General features: G+C 38.4%; 1 protein-coding gene across 1 annotated transcript in view; it reads right to left on the minus strand.

Moving 5' to 3' along the window:
• Nucleotides 1–20,776, minus strand: part of Malrd1 (MAM and LDL receptor class A domain containing 1) — a 638,235-nt gene that overhangs the window by 145,381 nt on the left and 472,078 nt on the right. Inside the window, exon 30 of the mRNA XM_019205159.2 lies at nucleotides 9,912–10,069. Within this exon, the coding sequence (XP_019060704.1) occupies nucleotides 9,912–10,069 (158 nt within the window). The remainder of the gene's footprint in view (nucleotides 1–9,911; nucleotides 10,070–20,776) is intronic.

Raw genomic sequence — 20,776 nt, forward strand, 5'->3', positions numbered from 1 at the left:
CATAAATTTTTTTTTTTTTTTTTTTTTTTTTGGTACTGGGGATCAAACTCTGGTCCTTATGCTTGCAAGGCAGGCATAGGAACCACTGAGCTAAATCCCTGGCAGTACATAAATTCTTGATATCCTAGATTTAATGTTCCATCCAATTTTAATAAGTAATAAATCAAGGCCAATAAAATCTTGCCAAAGGTCTTCTTTTATTTGGAGGGTGGGTAGGTTAGTGTGTAATTCATTTTTAGTAATAATGGATACATATTTTAAGTTGGTATAATAAAATTCAATCCATTTTAGTAAAACAGATAATAATTAAAGCTTGAAAACACTGGAATGAGGACAGGTAAAGGACATCTAATCAAATCAACTAAAGCACATACACAGGAGGAAAAGGAAGCAGTAAAAAACAGAAAGCACAAAAACAACAGGTCTATTTTATGCTGAACCAGTTTCCTAACGTGTGTGAAAAGGATGAATAGATTCATAAAAAAGCCCACAGGGTCAGTTTGCATATTTTTAAAAAAACTGTCCACAACTAACATAAATGAAGCTAAACATCATGGAAAGTTACAAATACAAATAAATAGGTTGGAAAATAAAGCAAATGATAAAAAAGACAGTAGAATATACATATTATTAACAAAAAATTTTCCCAGGAAAGTATAAAGAACACTTAATATTGACAAAAGCTGCAATTTCTCCAAGCAGATGTAACTGTCTTGAATCTTTAAGCAATGAACAACACAGCCTTGATGTATAAAGAACTGAGACTAGTAAAAACAATAAAAAATATATTTTGAAAACTATAGTTGAAGAATTTAAAATATCTTTCTGTTAAACAGGTAAATTAAGCAGATGTTAGACGATCACAGTTTAATTTATCTCTGTATTTCTTTCATTTCTGTATCTGCCCATGTTTTCAACCAACTGTGAAGCAATCATTCTTTTAAACACCTAAAAAAAAATCTGCAATGAATATATCAATTTAATGTATGTTAAAAGTCAAGTCAAATCAACAGGAGAAGACAAAGTGAATCAATGACTTTGAAATAATTGGCTTGCTATTTGGAAAAAAAGTCAAGATTCTCACCTCTCCTGCCATTCATACATAAAAATAAATTATATGTAGTTATATGTAGAAATTGGAATTATATAAAAACCTAAACAAATGAGAATATTTGTTATTCAATGACAGGAAAGAGCTTCTTATAGAAGATATTAAAGTCAACATGTATTAAGAATACAAAAACTGACAGATTTGAGCAAATAAAAACGCAAAAGAAAAGTAGCTTTAGCTTTGAATACGTTAGAAGGTTTTTTGAGGAAGTCATATTCAGCTTGGAACCCAGGCTTCTAAGCAAAGCTGATTTTGGTTCTTTTTCAAGGTGCCTTTGCCGCTGGTCAATTCATGTGTAAGAGATATCTTCTTTTGCAAATTCCCTCATCTCTGTAATAAAGTGTGACTTGATTTTAATTTTTAGCAGCATAACTCTTCAACCGGAGGTCACTTTTCTCCTTCTCCTTTTATTATATTGTGAAGGGTAAGTATATTTTTTAAGGTCAAGTTAGATTAGATTCTTGAGTGTCAAGTCTTGCATTTTGTGTGGTGACTTCCCAGCCTGTGTAATTTATAATTGAATAGCAACTTTCATGAGTGTTTCTTTCACAATTTTAAGGCTTATTTCTCTATTACCTCCAATGGAAGAAACACAGTGTATTTAACCATGTACTTTGCTCTATCTCAGCTGCCCAAGCATCTCTTTGCTTTCAAAATCTACTCACCTACTACATTTTTGGAGCTGTTAAGAAGAGGCATGAGTCTTAATATGTGGTAGAAAATGTCTGTGTGCCTCAGACACTCATGGGAACATCCTGACGCAGGATCTCAATTGTCCCCATGCACCATGAAACTTTACTTTTCCCACCTACTCAGTATACACCAGGGTAACACATAGGATAATGATAACATACAGTGAGGATGCTGCGTCTATTCCTAAAATTGGGCTAAATCACTCAGAAACACTTAGGTTCATTTTAACTATTCCTATAGCATATTATCTGTATTACACCATACGAACAATCCAAGACACTGGTGTATGAGACAGGTTGAGAACTACTGCCCTAGTATATCACTTTCCCTATTTCCACACGATGGAGTTTAAGAAGTGCTCAAATTTAGGATATTATTTAGGTATCTTGTAGGTCTGTTTAGAGGGCAAAAATTTGCTAACCATGCTCCTGTTTGTGTTTAGCCTAACATAATCTCTTCCCATTTACACATGGGGATATTTCACATACTGTTGTCTTCTCTCTTAGGAACTCTCTAATATAAATCTCCAAAAGCCTCCCTTGGTGAGCCCTACAATGCCCTTGCAAAAACAGTGACCACAAAATTCAGCATAAGCAGGAATGAAAGAGAACTAGTTATTCTGGAAAATCAGTCAAATAAAAAGAGTAAGATTATAGAGAAGGTACTGCTTGTGTCTCTCAGCAATATTCATAGTAACAGAACATTAAAGAAATAAATGCTGGGTGTGGTGGTGTACACCTGTAACCCCAGCACTCAGAAGGCTGAGGCAGGAGGATCACTCTGAGTTTGAGGTCAGCCTAGGCTACGTGGTGAGTTCAAGGCCACCCTGAACTGCACAATTCTATCTCAAAAAACTAATTTATAAATACATACATATCTATTCTGTGTATTACCTTAAAGCTCATGCTACATAAGATAGTGACTAATTTTTGATGTATACGTTTTCATAAATATAAGTATATATTAAACTTAGCATAGTTTCCTTATAGATACTTTAAAGCTTTTTCCATTTCTCTTTTAGCTCGTTTATCTACTCAACATATGCCTGAAGAAATTTCTGTAGCAAAAATGACAATGACAGATGGGGCCCAGTCCTTGCCTATGTGGTAATATCCTATGAGGGATAAGCAGAGCCTTTGCTCATTAACATAGGTTTTCAGTTTGGAAATTATGACTTCACTGCAAACAATAACCTAGTGCCCCGATTAAGTGCATAAAATCTAAAATGCACTTTGTCTGAATGCACATTTCCCCGGCTCATCACCAGTTATTCTTATTTTCATATTATTATACATGATTGGTGCGAATAATTGCCGCACGGGGTCTGAAATACCTTCTGTATCAAAGTGCCTGTCGACTGCCAGGGACTTGTGTCTCTGCACCACACTCCAGATGGCCCGGGGTCATTCTGCATGTAAGAGACAGGCTGAATCAGGATCAGACGCCTCTCCTTTTCTGCCAGACTTGTTACTGTGAAATGCATTGGTCGGGGATCATCGTAGGAAATAATATTTCCTCTTTCATTAGCTTGAAGAGGGGGCCTTTGCAAGGCCTGGGGGTGCTAACAGACAATGGTAGATCCAATGATAAACTCCAGTGATTCCAAAATTATCCAGAGGAGAAGAGACTGGTGTGACAAAAAGGATGCAGTCTTCGTGGCGGCTGACTTTGAACTGCTCATTAAAATTGTAATTATAGAAAGCAGCGGAACAAAAGGATTAGATCAAACAAATACCTACAGAATCCACTCACTGCTTGATGTGTGCTACAGTTCTGCAAGCACATCTACCTAAATCACGACTGTGCCATTTTTGTATGTATTTGAGCTGTGTAAAATGTATGATTCTAACCAAATTTATACTGAGAACTACAACATGCAGAACACAAAACATATAAAACCCGCTTCTGAAGAACCAGATTTCAACAACCACTGGTAGAATGAAAACATACTTTTGAACTATGCAAATGTAAGCACTCAATACGGCATAAATGTAACCCTCCAGTTGGGAGCAGCAGAAAGGCACAGTAGTGAGAAGCAGATGTTGTAGCCGGCAGATGTGGGGAAACCCAGCTCTACGAGCTTGGGCAAGTTCCTGCAGCTGCCTCTATTCAAGGTCATCGTCTTTTGTGATTTAGATAATGTCTGTACTAACCTCACCAGATGGAGTGAAGTTCATAGCAACGGATACATGCAAAGGACTTCAGACCATGTGCAGCATATCGAAAACAACTGAGACTTTATATCGGACATTATTCCCACATTTTGGGATGCTTTTTCTATATTCTTCAGTAAAACAAAACAAAAAAGAAACTCAGAAGTGCCAGGCCTCACTAGTGGCTTCTGGATGAAATCCTGGCCTTTGGAGAGGAGGAACGGCTCTACACATGATGTGAGGTAAAATTAACAGGCACAGGAAGAGAAACCCTGCAGGTTCTCACTCATCCACGGAAAGTAACATTCCTGATGTTGTGGGAGCAGAGCAGAAGGGAAGTCCAAAGCCCAGGGGCAGCAGAGAAGTGGGAGAGACTGTTTATAAAGCACAGAAATGCAGGTGGAGAGAAGGACAGGATCCTCAGGCTCAAAAGCACAGTAGGGTGGCTATGATGCACAGTAATTAACTGTATTTCAAAGGATCCAGGAGGAAGGATTCTGAATGTTGCCAATGTGAGAAACGATAAATGTTTATGAGTGACGGATGTATTATTGCATGGATCACTGCAGATCATTTACGAGTATGGAACTATCACAGTTATTGTATGCTGATAAAATACTGAAAACATTCAAAATGATAAAAATGGGAACAGTTGATTCAGAAGGAGAGCTGGTACCAGTTGGGAGGCTCCTCAGGACAGTGAGGGAAGAGGCAGGGGCTGGAGGGTCCCCGAGGAACCCCACCCATAGGTCTTAGCAGCAAGGATGTTCTTTACATAAATCACTCGCAACTTCAAAAATAACAGTGTGGGTGCCCTCAACTGGAACATCTATTTGTGACTGTCATATTCTGTCGATTTTACTACAATCCTCCAGGTTTAAAAACTCCTCAACTCTAAGACAAAATTCACTTTAACATGGTAGGCTAAATATTCTGAAATGTGAACAGTAATCTTCCAGAATCCCATTTATAATATTCATTCATGTTATCACAGAAAGGAGATTCACAAAATAGTCTTTTGTTCACCTGACTGATTAGGCATTTCTATAAATTTTAAAATGTTTTGAAAAGTACAAATTAGAAAGGTCACCTGCTTGCTTCCTTTCCTTAAACACGAATTTAGAGTGATACTGGGATACTGGCTATTTTTAGAGAAATTTTCGTGTCCTGTGCCTAAACTTTACCTCTTTTTCATAAATATTAACTTCCTTGCCTTAGTTTGTTTTAAATATTAGAAATTAAACTGCTGAGATGAAATAATCTCACAGATAATTAATCTTTCACATAGGGATCCTTTGTCAATGTAGATCAGAAAGTGACCACGAACATGTTATAGAGTGCTTTTGATTTCATATGAAGTTAGGTAGTTCAAAGATAGAAAGAAACCAATCATTGTAAATTATGTACTGAAAAAAAATTTTTAAAAAATACTTATTAGTATTAATTCCTGCTCTTTGAATCAAATTCAGATGGCTGTAAGAACACTTTAATATTCTGATTATCACTTGAGCTATTAAAGGCACTTACGGTTTCCTAGTTCTTTTAATATTTATTTCCTTCTGCATCTCTTTACTCCAAAGGTTGTGATAAATCAGAACAGTTTTGTTTTTTATTCTAAGATATTAAAGGGAATCTATCATTTAGTTTCACCTGTAGTCTCATCAGCTTTGTAAGTCCTGGCTGCCTGCGTTGGCTTTTTCTGAGGTTCTTCACCAGCAGCTGATTTAATCTTTGTTTATCAAATGGACTCAACAGGACAGTGAAGATCTAAGTCCTGTTCACTGTTTGTAGATATGGCTTTCCAGTACATCCTTATACTACTACAATGTAAATCAAGTCTCATCACTGCCCTGGACTTTTAAAACCACCTTCTGACTTGTCTGTGCAACACACCAACTACCAATGACCTCCTCAAATTCACATACTGAAATTCTAAGGCTCCAGGAATAGTATTAGGAGGTAGGGACTCTGAGAGATCACCAGCTCATGAGGGTGGGGCCTTGGGGAAAGGGATTAGTGCCCCTAGCAACAGATCCTAGAGAGCTCCCTTGTCCCTTCCGCCATGTGAGGGTTTGATGAAAATGTGCCATCACAGAACCAGAGGGCAGGGGTGGATCTTGGCCTTCCAGCTCCCAGAGCGAGTTTCCTCCCCTCTAACTCTGTTTTAAGATCGTTTCTGTATCTTATGTGTAATTGTCCATAGAATTTTAAAATTCCAAAATAATGGAAGAAATGTTTTCATCTCATCAGCGTAATTACTCCAACTAGTACACTGTGTACGCTGCCTTCACTTTTTCTCTCATATACATAAGACCGGTGATCGAAACATATGGTGAAAAATTAAAACATTGCAGTAAAAGACACCTTGCCATTAGTCCCAAGCAAAACACTCCCCGTTACTTCAAACATACTTATCCCATCCCTCTTGCCATTGCCTCAAGCAGTTATGCAAGTTCTTCCTGTCTTTATAAAGTACGATGAAAAATAGGGTGAACGTTGGGGCCAAGGGCCATGCAGTAGAAAGGGAGCCTCTTAAATCCACCACAGTGTGTTGTCATTCGCTTCCATCTGACCTACCACCATGCAACTTCCGGATCCTCCACAGAGTCCAAATGACCCAGAAAGGTAAGTGTTTTGAATTGACTCAGGACATCAAGGCCACCGTAAGGGCGTAATGAGATACTCAGGAAAGTGGACCTTCAGAACCCTTCAGAAAGTGGTAAGAAGGATGGGATATGTGTTTGAAGTGAGGGAGATTAACATCAATGTGACTTTTATTGTAATAATTTTAAAAATTTAACTGTTAACATTTTAAATTCGACATGTTTGCTTATATATATTAATTACAAAACTTTTCATAGTCACTAAGGACTGATTCATGCCTATTTGATGCTCACTTTCTGATATTTATTGGTATAAAAGCAGAGATGGAAACCCCTCAGTTTTTAATATTTGCTGTTATAAACAGTACTGAGATGGGAACTCTTATAAACCAAACGTTGTGTGTATCCATTTTTTATATTTCCTTATAACACATTTCTAGATGAGGACTGTTTTATTAAATAATATAAAATTGATTAAGCTTCCATTTGCTAAAATGCTCTTCATAACTGAAAATGACAGTTCCAACCAGCAAAGAAGAATGATCATTGCTCCCCACCCACATGAACAGTGGGTATAATTATTTATTTTTCTTCGTCTCAGATTTCTGGTTTTAACATGAAAAATAAAAGGGTCTTCCTGGCCACAATCTAGACAGTATCACTCAGGCTTTTGGAATCAGTTATTCTGGAAAACAGATGCACAAACCCAGCTTCTCAAACCTTTCCTCCAGAGTGGTCTGTGGGCCTGATTTGCCTGTGCAATTTCCACAGTGGTAACACCTTAGTTCAAAAACCACTGTCCTAGCAAATGCAGAAAACTGCAGCAGCAGACACCCTAATTACAGACAAAGAACAGCGAGGGGACAAAAAGCCTCCATCTGAAGAGTAGGGAGAATAGGTTTCATTTCATTGGTTGGAGCACATGGAAATACGCCATGCACAGGAGGGTTTCGGGTTGAGAAAAACTAGAGATTTTCCAGAGCAATAGTTGGAAAAACCAGACTTAACCCAGCTCTTGTGCTCCATCAGTGACATGAAGACATCCTATGAAAGCGATTTCTCCTGGGTATCTGCAATGGTCGTGACTTTTCTCAGTAGTAATTAACGAAAAGAATTCTGCTAGCTCCAGCAAAGGAGGCTACAGAGCAGATATCTTTGGCTTTTCTTTCTTTAGTTCTTTCTCCTTCTGTGTGTTACTTTCTTTTCCAGGCATTCTCTCCCCTCATGTTGACAAAGATAAATCTAAAATATCCCAGGGCAAACCTAACATCTTTATAACTTCCAAGGCAGAAGGAATCCTCTCACCCTTGGCTTCCAAGGGTGCTTCCAATCCAAGCACCCTTGGCCTGCTTGGTTCACCTGTGGAGTCATGAAAGACACGTGAGTCACCCCACCAAGATCAGGAGTAGGTAGGGGAAAGGGATTTTCCTACGGAGAAAAAAAAAATAAAGATACCATGCTCACCGCCCATTCCTACTCACTGTTGTTTCCAGTTGACCTGAAGACTACACAGAATATAAAATCAGTTTTGACACTGACCTCTTAAAGTCTAATTAGAAAAAACCAGTAGTCACCCAAAGCAAGGCATTTGGTGGTGAAAAGCAACCTTCTATTTTAGCTATGGCTACAGAAACATACCTAAAAGTGGGGACCATTGACTGGCTGATCAGCTGGTGAAAACTCAAAGGACGTAGGTGTGCTCTTTTTGCACCGAGGAAAAAACATTGTTAGAAAATAAATGACGTCTACCTTGCATTCCACTGAAAGGTCTACAGGACTTTAATTGGTATTTGCTTTCATGATTGGCAAATAACTGTAGACTATTGTCCTCTTTAATTGCAGCAAGCTATATTTAAAAATGTTAGTAGAATAAGGTGTTGCACAGTCTGTTCAAGGTCAGTGGTCATAAAATAACCTAGATAAAATGTATCATACATAATAACCCAACCTACTGAATAGATTTTTTATTGTATGGGGAAAATACTTTTAATATTTCAACAGGTGTGGATACCTGCACTGACTCCTATGTCCCAAAAGTGTTAAAAATGATTCTTTCTTTGCTGCTTTTACTGCTTTCTGTTGGGAAACAAATTCTCATGGAACAAATATAAATTCCCCACTCACTTTGCACATTTGTATCTTCACTAGATAAGAGCTTCTTTTCTGTCAATGATTAGAACTGATACAGTGTTTTTTTTTCCCCGTCTTCCCCACGTTTCTCTTCAGACTTCTTAGATGGACCACAGAAAACCTGAGAAATAACACTGGAAAATGAATGTCAGATTTCTAAAATTGGTTTTCTGGTAGTTGTGTAATAGAAAAGTTACTAAGCCTCTCGGAGCCTAAGAAAAGTTACTAAATCTCTTGGGATTTCCTAGTAACCTAAGAAAAAAAGTTCCTAAGTTACTAACTTTATTGTAACATACCTACTGTATTAGGTGAATGTGAGAATCAGTATAAATAACAGTCATAAGGTTTATAACACATACCTTGAAAGGTAGGAAGCACTAACAGTTGCTTATTATTTACAAGGGTCAAAGTTTGCGATAAATACAATAATACCTACTCTACTTAGAGAAATGACAAGTGATAAAACAATTCCTAGGCCATAACACAAGGTAGTATGTGCTCAGATATAGTCTCCTAATATTTACCTATCAAAACTAGTTCTTGATGATCGAGAACTCTTTCATCTTTCATACAATAAACAGCATCAAGTAGCAACTTGTTTCTCTAAAGACTTTTTTTTTTTGGTGCAAATACTTGCTTTCAATTTGTTAAAACTGGATTAGGCCTAGGGATTTAGCACAGTGGTTCCATTGCCTGTCTCACAAGCACAAGGACCCAAGTTCAAACCCTGGCACCCCCACCACCCCGAAATAAAGTAACCTATTTTAAAAAGCTGGAGTAGTCCCATTGTTTTTTACTGTGAGCTCCTATATAATTTAAATCTTATATTTGTTTTGCCCTTACTTTATTTTAAGGAGAAAACTCTCTTTGTCATTACCCTTTACATCACACCTTTTCTCTGTCCCTAACTAGATCATGAGAAGAGACATGTAGTGTCTACCCGAAACTCTTTCATCTCCAGATAATCTTTTAAATAGCAAGCACCATAATTGAGTTCAGGTGGCCATCGCCAGTGAGCTAAATCCTGAGTGAGATTAAGATGAATGACAGTGCTGCCTGCCAAGACCCGTAGTCCCTGCAAGGAATGAGAAATGAAGGGAATCAGGGTTGGCACTGGTGGTGTGATTACAGGAAAAAGAGAGAAAGGGGAGGAGAGGGAGGGGAGAGTGTTTATGCCTATGTGAGAAATATTTCAGAGCACAAATCTGTCTTCTTTCGTACCTTTAATATCCCCACACTCTGGGGGTCGACCATGTAGAACCAGAACCGAAGCATGCACATGCCCAGGCTTGCTGGGAAGTATCCGGCAGTAAGGATTCTTGCGGTGGTTCCTTCTCGGGGGCCGGAAGAGCTGACATACAGGAAGTGGCGGCCACTACCTTGAAATAGAGCGACACGATTGTGTGAGCGCAGAAACACATCTGACAGCATGACGATGCCCTTGAACCATGCGCAGGTCTCATTTCCGCCCTGACCACCTGCACACAGTCAAACGTGCTGCTTCCTTCCCGAGTCATAGATCAGTAACATTCGATTATTTATGAACCATGAATGTGTTGCTAGCATCACGCGATTCACAACTTTCACTCTGCCGCGTGACCGGCGCCTAAATCCATAGAATTTTGGTGCTGGTTATGAAAGTGGGCGTCTTCCTCTCCTAATCGGCTCGCACTTGTCCGTGTTTGTAAGCCCTGCGGAGAGCAGGTACGAGGTGGGCCCTGGGGACTGATGTGATACTGTATCCGATTTCCTGGTGCCCTGATCCCTAGCGCCATCGATGGTTACACTGTAACTGCAGCGTGATCCTGAGAGTCACCGCAGGATCACCACAGTACCTCCTCCGAGCCACAGATAAACTCTGCTTCTCAACTGCATTAATGTGTGCAAGCGCTCTCTGTTTCAGCACAGCTGAAATCAAACTCTTTGGTGGGCATCAGTGGCAAAATATATCACAGCCACTATTTCTTTCCACGGCTTTACTTGGGGTAGGATTCAAATACATCTCTACTTCTATCTGTACAGATTGAGAATGCCAAATCCAGGGGACTGAAATCACTTTCTGATTGAAATTCTATTTTTCTGTGGCATTTTTATGCTGGGAGAACAATAATGGTATTAGTGACTTGGATTTTTTTTTCTTTTCTTATTTCAGTCTGGCTCGAGGGTTTTCATGCTCATCTTCAAATGAGTAGCTTTTTTCACCTGTGATTTTATCTTTTGATTTTTAAATACAATTTCATTATTCTCTGCCCAATATTCATTATTTGCTTTGGCTAACTTTGGATTTAAACTGCACTTCATTTTCTAATTCCCTAAGCTGGCAGTTTTGATTATTGATTTTATCTCTTTCTTCTCTTCAAATATATGTACTTAAGGCTAAAAATTTACTTGGAATCTCTGCTTTAGCTGAAACCCACACGCTTTGATGTTTTCTTTTTATTTGGTCCAAATATTTTAAGATGTTTCTTGAAACTTCTACAATCTACTGTTTATTTGTTTATGACAGGATCTTATGTATGTTGTTCAGGTTGGCCTTGAATTTATTATATAGTCTGGGCTGGCCTCAAACTCATGGTGATCCTCCTGCCTCAGCCTCCTGAGTGCTAGGATGACAGGTACACTCTACCACCTGGACGACCTATATGATTTTTAGAGTTTTGTTCTTTAATTTCTATGTGTTGGGGGCTTCAGGGTTTTATGATTGTATTTGTTGCTGATTTGTTTCATTTTGCAGTACAGGGTATTGAATCCAAGGCCTATGCATTGAGCTATACCCTCAGCCCCTTTTTAATGTGTTTGTTTGTTTGTTTGTTTTTGTTTTTTTTTTGAGACAGAGTATTGCTAAAGTTTCCCAGGCTGACCTTTGGGTCCTCTTACCTCAGCATCCCAGAGTCTGTTACTGATTTCTAGCTTAATTTCATCATGGTCTGACAGCACACATTTTAAGATTTTTTTTTCTTTAAAATTTTTAAGGGTGTGTTTCATGGCCCCTAACTTCCTGTGTCTTGGTCAGGGTTACGTACACAACTTGAGAAGAACGCCTTTTCAGCGGTCTTTGGATGAAGTGGATCTGTAGGTGCTAGTAGATAAAGTTGTTCGATTCAACTAGGTCCTTCCTGACTTTCTGCCTGCCTGCTCTGTCCACTGCTGCTAAGCAGCATCGAGTCTTCACACTATGGAAGTGTGTAATTATTTTTCCTCCAAGTTTACCAGGCTTAGCCTCAAACATTTGGATGCTCTTATGTTAGCCTCTTGCATATTAAGGTTCGTTTTGTCTTCAGGGGAGAATGATCTCTGTGTGATGCAATCTTCTCTTTACCCCTGATCATTTTCCTTGCTCCCAAATTGTCCTTGTCCGAACCCTCATGTCGCCTTTTGATTCCAGTTAGCATGGCATTTCTTTCTACACAGCATTGCTTTACTGTTGTTAATCTGAGTCTTTATATTAATTGCAGGCTGCTGTCTATATATTTGGTTTTTTTCCCATTCTGACAGTTTCTGTCTTTTAATTAGTGAATTCTGATTATTATTGCTTAAAGAAATTGATATAGTTGAAATAATACCTGTCAAATTTGGTTGTGTTTTGCCTTCATGACTTTGTTTCTCTTTTTTCTTCTATTCTTTTTCTTTCTTTTCTGGATTCAATTAAGCATTTTATATGTCTCCACTTTTTATCTTCTGCTAGTTTATGCTTTACGTTTTTAAAAAATGTGTTTTATGGTAGAATTTTCAAAATATAATCAATCAAGTGCACTGTCAAATAACATTACACCGTTTCATGGGCAACGTGGGCACTGCGAGGCGGCGTTTTCCCATTTACTCCCTCCCATCTCGTGCAACACCGCTGGAAATTTCCATCCCCCCAGGCCAACCAGCTTCTACTAAAGGAGGACAGGTCTTGTTAAGAAGAATAGACTATCCCAGGAGTATTTCTACGTGACTACTCTCCCTTTTCTTGTTGAAGACAGAAAACTTTTTTCTGCTCTTCATAGGGAGACGTGAAAACGAGCAGGGGGGACGGGTCCTCCAAAGATCGAATCCCACCTGACTTTTTATCTCTTTTTGACACTGAGCCTGTACCTACCGGCCCAGTAGCCTAGAACTTGCTCCCAGAGAGGTTTTGGTTTACAGCCTTCTGTCCCAGGAAGTCCTTATCTGCTGCGTCCCTGTCTTTCTAATTTAGGGACAATGCTCTCCCTGTGACCTCAGCGCCTTACAGGATCTAAAGAGAGTTGCCAACTTCTAGGTTGTTTCAGCTTGTTTCTGGCGAAGGGGAAGAGAATAATGTTTTCCCAACTTCTTAAATAACAAGTAGAAATTGGAAGAGCCTGACATCTGTCTATAAGAAGTCCCTTCCTGAAAATACCTCTTTTCACCTACAATGTGTTATAAAGGCTATCAAAAAGAATTCTAAGAAAAACAACCAAAACACATGACCTGAGAATAACTTCAACAATACTGTCCTTGATACACAAAAGTAAGAGTGGGAAAAACTCAAAAACTTTTCCTGCAGCATTGGTAAGCTTTCTTCTATCCTGAAAGTCCTCAGAAATATATCGTGTGTCCTACGAACAAGGACCAGAAAACTAAACACAGTGTTTTAATTCGTCCATGAATGCAGTTTTCTAAGTTTGAGAAGATCACGTTTCCTCATGCTCAGTGCTAAGCTCACAATGAAAGTTGATATTTAAAGCAACTGGAAAAGTCATAATAGCATTCACTGATGCAAATTTAATCAATTTAACCAAGTTAAAGACTGAAGCATGATTTAAAACTTTGTATAGCTAAGTTTCTCCCTTTATCTGCATAAATACATCGGAACTCCATTAATTTAGATGCTGCTTCTGAAGGAACCTAGCCCTACCCTTATTTTTGAAAGGCCAATTGTAAGTGGCAGCAACCTGAATAAAGTCTGAATGTGGTGACTTTTGCTGTTGCCCACAAGCTCCTAAGATAATTCACAATATCCCGATGACGCAGTAACCCTTTCATGGTACACAGGGCGGGAGATAAGATCTTAATTTTGTTTCTCAATTACTTAATTCCAAGCAGTCTAATAAAGATTAACATTCTCATGTCATTGTAGGCATTTGAAAGCATAATATACACAAATGGGAACAACAACCTTTTTCTAATTTGATCATTTTTGAGTAGCCACCGTTAGTTTCTAACAGACTGTGTGCCTGCTGAACAGTATGCAAATTCTCAAAACAGATTCAGATTGAATACTGTCTACTTCATTCCCAATTGCACACACATTTTCTCTAGAACTCACTTTTATCATCCCAAGTAGTGAAAAACAGCTTATATGATGCTATAGAAACCCAATTTTAGAATTTTAGTGCTACATCGTGGAATGCAGAGTATAAAAGAAACATAATTTCCTGGAGATGACAACCTTTCTCTACAGCATATGGATTTCTGTGCAGGACAATGTCATGGAAAGCTCAACATCAAAGCTAGCAGTTCCAAGTGTTTGGGACTCTGGGCTAAGTTCTCAAATTATTTACCACACAGCCTCTTCTAATTTTACATACTCATTTTTGGTCTTATGAAATACTGCCATTGAACACCAAAATTAGAAGTTGGTTCTTGGCTGAGGTGTTACTGCATGCCAATAGGAAATCGCATCCATTTTCAAACAGGAATGCAAACATTTGTCTGATAATTTAGAAGCCACTGTGGCAAATTTGGTCTTTGACAAGTGTTTCATTCTACACCTCTTCTGTAACTAAGTCTGGCTTTGGAAGGGGACACCTTGTAGCAATGGCACATTTCTTTCTCGAGAATCACAAAGACAAAATGTTGCTGTGCCTCTTCAAATTATTAATAGAAATACGTGCATTACCCAGACACCATATATTGTACCACATTATAACACCTTATGTAGGTTAAACTTTCAGAAATAGACTCATTCTTTATGTAGTAAGCTCAGAATAGACCCACTTTCAAATACTGAGAAGATTTCTATTGTTTCACTGAGAATTTCCTGGTTATATATAGCAAGATCTTTGGGGATGGTCAGGGTAGCCTCCCACATTGGCAAGAATTTGTTAAAGCAGAAAATAAAGCTGAAAAGTCTCGATGTATTTAGAATTTAATGGTAAATCATTAAAGCAATTTCCTTTATTTATTTATATGTGACTGCAGAATGATCCGCAGCATTTATAAGACAGATATTTACACTGGAGAAGCATAATTTTTGTCTGTTTTATTTTGAACCATTTTATAGCTACTTGCCATTTTAAAAGCCACTTAATTCTAATATATGAAACCACAATGGCTTCAATTAACTTTGTAAAATGTATCATACTTTCAATACTACTATCTGCAGTTCTCTGGAATAGGAGGTTCATTAAATGATGCCCAATTTGTACCTCTTACTATGCTCTGTCCCCAAATATTTTCTGCACACTTTCAGTTCAATAGTTTACTTTTGCTTATATCCATGACTTCAAGTTCTTAAGATTCTGAGGTGCAATTTTTCTAGTTTAAATCTAGTCAGTTTTAAAGTCGGGCACCGCTACAGGTTTCTAACTAATGTTCATTTTTTACTCAAATATTTTAAGAATTGCACACAGTTTTGAATGTTGCGGGCTTCATGTCAAATAGAAGTAATGCAAATTCAACATCAAAGTGTCCTCCATTCAAATCACAATGGTAATTTGACATCAGGAAGCCCAAAAATACATTTGCCGTATTCAGAACCTAACGCCGGGCTCCATGGACATCTTTGGCATCCACAAGGAGAAAAGAGTCTAATTTATCTTTCAGGTGCTACAATCTGAGTTTCTGAAAATGTTTCTTTGAATTACTGTGTTATAAGGTAATAAATCTGACACTTCATTTTTAAAGAACACTTAATACTTTTCAGAAAGAAAGCTGTATTTTTACAGCCCTGGTCCCCTAAGAAGACTCAGACTCACTTGCGCTAGGGTCAAATCATAAAAGACCATTTCCCACTTCAGAAGATTTGGATTCACTCTCTGCTTTAAATTGGAGGCAATTTTCATCTTTTTTTTTTCCTTGTTCATAAAATAAAGCTGCCTAATGGTTTTTAAAAATGCTATGCAGCATGCCTTCTTTCAAACTAGCAAATTCTCTCATTTTTCAGAGCGGGACTGCCTGGCTGCCGTCCTCTGTCATCTCTGCCTGTCCCTCACTCGGAAATAGAAGGGTGTGCAACGACTCTCAGTCGAAAGGCCCTCAATCTCTCTTGAAACTTTAATTTTTTTTGTCCCCTAGATTTCCAAGATGCTGGCTATTTGGGTCTGCACTTTTTCAAGGCTGTGAAATGTAAACACGTTCGGAGAACAAAAGTTTCCTCAAAGTTCCCAAGATGAGAATGACAGATACAGCATTTCTGAAATGAAATCCCCCTCACCGTCTTCGATGAAAGTGTCCTGCATGACGTCACTTGCATTTCCGGTTAGAAGCCCTACACACAGGCTGCATTGTGGCATTTCTTTATCTCTACTTTTTCTGATGGTTTGTTCTTTAGGCATTATTCTCTTTTGAGGCTGATTATTGATTCTTGAGATAAAAAAAAAAAACACTTTTCTCCAGAACATCTCGTTTGAATGCTACTAACCACTACCAAATACGATACTATAAATTTCTCCTTCAGTATGCATTAATCAGATATGAAAATTAAGCTTCTAGTTGTGACATGCCAACACTAGGTAGATTCATCTTACTTTGAAAGCCCCTAATTTATTCAGCAGCAAGGGTACTTCAATCACAGTAAGAAGATGTATAGATGGAATTGGGTGGCACCTTCTGTAAGCCAGGTGGAGTTGGGGATTCTGAGTTTCTTAATCCACACAGTGGGAGAGCCTGACAAACACCTCTTTTCGTGTCATTTGTCAGCATGTTTTTGGAAATACACCTTGGCTTAACAACATTTATGTAACTGGGCTTCATTTACCCAATTTAAAACACAAAGGAAAATGGTTTTGAACTAAAGGCAAGAAGGAAGAAATACTAAATTGCAATACCTTTTTTTAAAGTAGATGATAACATATTAAAGAGCCTTATATGTAGTAACTTAGGATCGAGTCTGACTTCACTGAGATTTCAGATATGTTTTACCTCAAAGACTGCAGAAAGCAAACATCAAAGACTTACTCGTGTCCTGAAACTGAAAATGATACTTTCAGATTCTTTCAATTAATATACGTAGTCAGCAGAAATTGTGAGCAAGTAGGGGCACCGGTGCTTTGAACTTCAGTTCCGTTCCTGACTCTGTCTACCACGTACTGGATGTGTGACCTTGGGCAACCTATTTAAATTCTCTAACACTCAGAAGTAATGAGAGATAATTATAGTAAGGACCTTGGCCTCTTGGGGTTGTGAGAAAAATTAAATGATATACTACCATTAAGTGCTCAGAACACAGTGCCAATTAGTGCTGCTCTCGCGGGAAATTTAGGGGAGATCTACAGATGATTCTAGCAGTGGGAATAAGATAATTAACTACAAGTTATTGATTAGATAATAACTACAAGGAAAGTACCATGTTTTTCACTTGGGGATCATGATGCAGGTAAGATATGGTGGTAAATATAAAACACATGGCAAACGATCTTATAATAAAAAGTAACACTATGCTCTGTTTAAAAGACAAACTCTGGGTTAGACAAGCTGTGTTCCAGCCACACTCTCACACTTACAAACTTTGTCAATTTTGGAAAATCTTCAAATCTCAGAGAGTCCCATATCATCACATGTCAAGTAGGGACAATAGTAATAATGCTCAGGGGTTTATACAGCATTTTGTGAGCATAGAACACCCAATATTTGCTCAATTATAAATGCTATAGAGGTCATGGAAAAAAGGCTTCAATCTGGTAGGTGAGGAAAGACTTCAAAAAATGTCCATAGTAAAGGGGACATCCGGCCGGTTTCCATCTTGTAGGTTTTATCTAAGAGACCTCTAGGGAAACCAAAATATATTAGCGGGGACAAAAGCAAGGAGACTGGAGGAAACTTTATCTTTGGACACATACTGCAAAAGCAGTCACGATCAGTCACATTCTGCCCCTAAGCCTTGATGAACATAAAAGCTCACAGGAGAGGGCTCTTTATTTTCAGTTCCTTTTACCTAGTATACAATGTCTCCCATCCACAAAAAACTTTTAAGCCACACGAAAACAGTGATTTGAATAAATGTTGATATTTATAATGCTCAAGGCACATTTGTGGTATAAGAGAACAGAGTTTGTAGAATAATGTAAGAATATAAATTTTGAAAGAAAAATGCAATTAGGGACACTATGTGTACAGCCCTTGACACCAAACTGAAAGGGAAAGAGGCTGTGATATCTGAAGAACCAAAAGTCCTATTTAGGACAACCAGTCTTGCCTCCATGTGAAGAGTTACCGGTTTGGAAGAATATTTACATTGTACGTGAGTGGCCCTGACGTTTGCAATAGCTCAAGAATCGGTGAGTGTAACAGAAATGGAAAGGCAAAAAATGGAAATGTATAATGAGTTGAGAATGAAAAGCTGGCAAAATCTGGAATCAAGAATGAGCAGTGTTAAAGAGCAACGATGGCAGTGAGAACAAAGAAAGAGAGGCTTTCGGAAAGGAAGGCATCTCTGAGTGCAGGGACTGACTTGGAGACACTGGCAATTACTTGGTTGGTAAGCGAAGGGTAGGACCCGACTCTGCAAGTAATAAATCCAGGCAAAAACCAGCAAGCAAGAACAGTCAAGAAAAGACGTACAAAGCACAGACTCAGAATTCTGGGTATAACTCACACAGGTTTTAGAAGGAGGAAGGAAAGAAGCCTTGAAGACAATATAACACTAGTGTGAAAGAGTCACAGTCCAGTGTAGGGAGAGCACTAATGTCAGAAAGTAATGAATGACTGGCAGTATCTATTGTACATAACAGCAAGAATTGGATTATTGTGATTGTGAAGTTACCAACATCATCGAATAGAGCTAGAATACGTGTATGAAGACAGGGAACATTTCTGGTTTTATACACAATTGTATCCCTCCTTTTTCTTTTTCTTATTATTATTATTATTTTTTTTTGGTTTGGTCAAGGTCAGAGAAAACTGGGATGAAAAAGGCAAAAATAGGATGTAAAGGCTACCTAGAGAGGAGCCACTAGGCTCCACCAGGGGAGGCCAGAAATCCAACCTGGCCTCCACAGGTCTTGTTAGGTCAAGGGAAGAGTTCAAAGGCAGAGGAACACCAAGGCAAATCGCTAGGGAGGAGGTGCTGTAGCAGCAGAGACAGCACAAGCATGTGGTAGGGACAGCGAAAGCACACTCCCGAGAGCAGGTGAGCTCAGAGGACTGCTCGGAGCTGCACGGAGGAGCCTTTATGTATGCTTGGGAGCCAGGAGGTGAGGGCTAATCTGTAGATTCTCAGGGGAAGGAAGCGGGAGGAAACAGAATTCTTTCACGTGCTGACTCACACAGGGCCCCTAGGTCGGCACTGTCAAAACTTACAGCTGATCTGTTGTGGACGTCCGTCTTTTACCTCACAGGGATCAATTTGACGGACTGTACTTACAAAGCATTCTCTTCCATACTGAGTCATTCCTTTGGTTCCCAATGGCCTGTAAATATTAAAGCCGTCAAGCAGCCTGCTCAGGAGAGCCTGGACCACCACCTCCTGGATGCCTAAGTCCCTATCCCAGGTCCCTCTACAAAGTGACAGAGTGCTTTAGAGGAACTTCAAAATGGGAATAGTATATAAGAAGCCCAGGTTTATGAGAAAATAGATGAGGATGAATTTAATGTTTCGTTATTTTACAGAGAAATAATGTGTATAGGTAAGTCTGCATTTAGTGAATTTGTTTTAGGAAAATTAAGCCCAACTATAAAAGGACAAAATAATTAACCTGAAAGATTTTCAGAGTATTTGTTCGGGGTTTAATCTTGCCTCATTTGATTCACAAGAATTGGTTCATTTACCTGTTTTCCACTCAAAACCATGTCTGACACTTTTTGCCCCTTTGTTTAATAAGCAAACATCATTTGATTCTTCCTTGATATGGGTATTCTTGGAAGTATTTTAAATGAATGTAGAAGAGTTAAATTAAAAGAAAAACAAAAATTACAATCGTGTTCTCTGCGTCTCATGAGAGCAAATACAATACCACTTTGTCAGAGGATGGGAATGCTTAAGAAACTGAGTAATTATAGATGACCTTCTTCTCATTGTCAAAACATCATCAAAGTCAAGTCAATAATCTGTGTCAGAAAAAAATAAGACAAACCGGAATGACAATAAGCTAAGCGCTATGGTTTCAGAGAGGCAAACAGAGCGAGGGAGGGAGGGAGGAAGGGAGGTGGGAAGAAAACACAAAATCTACACAACAGATTCCTGGCTCTCTTCCTTGATGCTGTTCTGTACAAGAAGTGGAATGTTTGTATTTCTAAAAAGTAAAGCAAGTCAGAGTCAGAACAAACGATACGGAACTAGGGGAAGATAAAAGCAAGTAGGATAAGAAATAGAAAAAAAAAAACTTCTTTGTTTTGGTCCATTTGCTATTGACAAAATGCAATGCTAAAACATGCACTGACTCCCAGAGAGAAATGTAATCATTATCAATACAAACATGGGCTAATAAAAAATAAACACTGAAAAAATGATCCCAATTTCAACATTTTGTTTGAAGAACAGCTATTAATTACTCACCAATTTACATCAAATTTAGACACTTTGGAGGTTTTGAGAAAATTACATTAAGCTGTAAAGAACTGTGGAAAAAACAGACTTTGACTTTAGACAGAGCTACATTCGACAAGTTCTTGTCTGTTGCTGGGGAAAATTACTAACGCTCTCTTTCCACCAACTTCTTCCCTGTAAAATCCTCAAAGTGCATGATGATTAAATGAGAAACACTGTGGTGATAAACACTTGAAAAACAACAGCTGTAGCGTTTCACTACTTCTTAGGAAGACATGCTCTCTATAACAATAATCTATCTGTGTTGCTCTTTAGAAAGAAACAAAACAGCTGGGGATTTAGCTCAGTGGTTCTGCCATCTGCCTCACAACTCACAAACACAAAGACCTGAGTTTGATCCCCAGTGCAAAAAAAAAAAAAAAAAAAAAAAAAA

Source organism: Fukomys damarensis, unplaced genomic scaffold (assembly GCF_012274545.1).
Source record: "Fukomys damarensis isolate Sample0158 unplaced genomic scaffold, DMR_v1.0_HiC HiC_scaffold_37, whole genome shotgun sequence".
In the NCBI taxonomy this organism is placed as follows: Eukaryota; Metazoa; Chordata; class Mammalia; order Rodentia; family Bathyergidae; genus Fukomys; species Fukomys damarensis.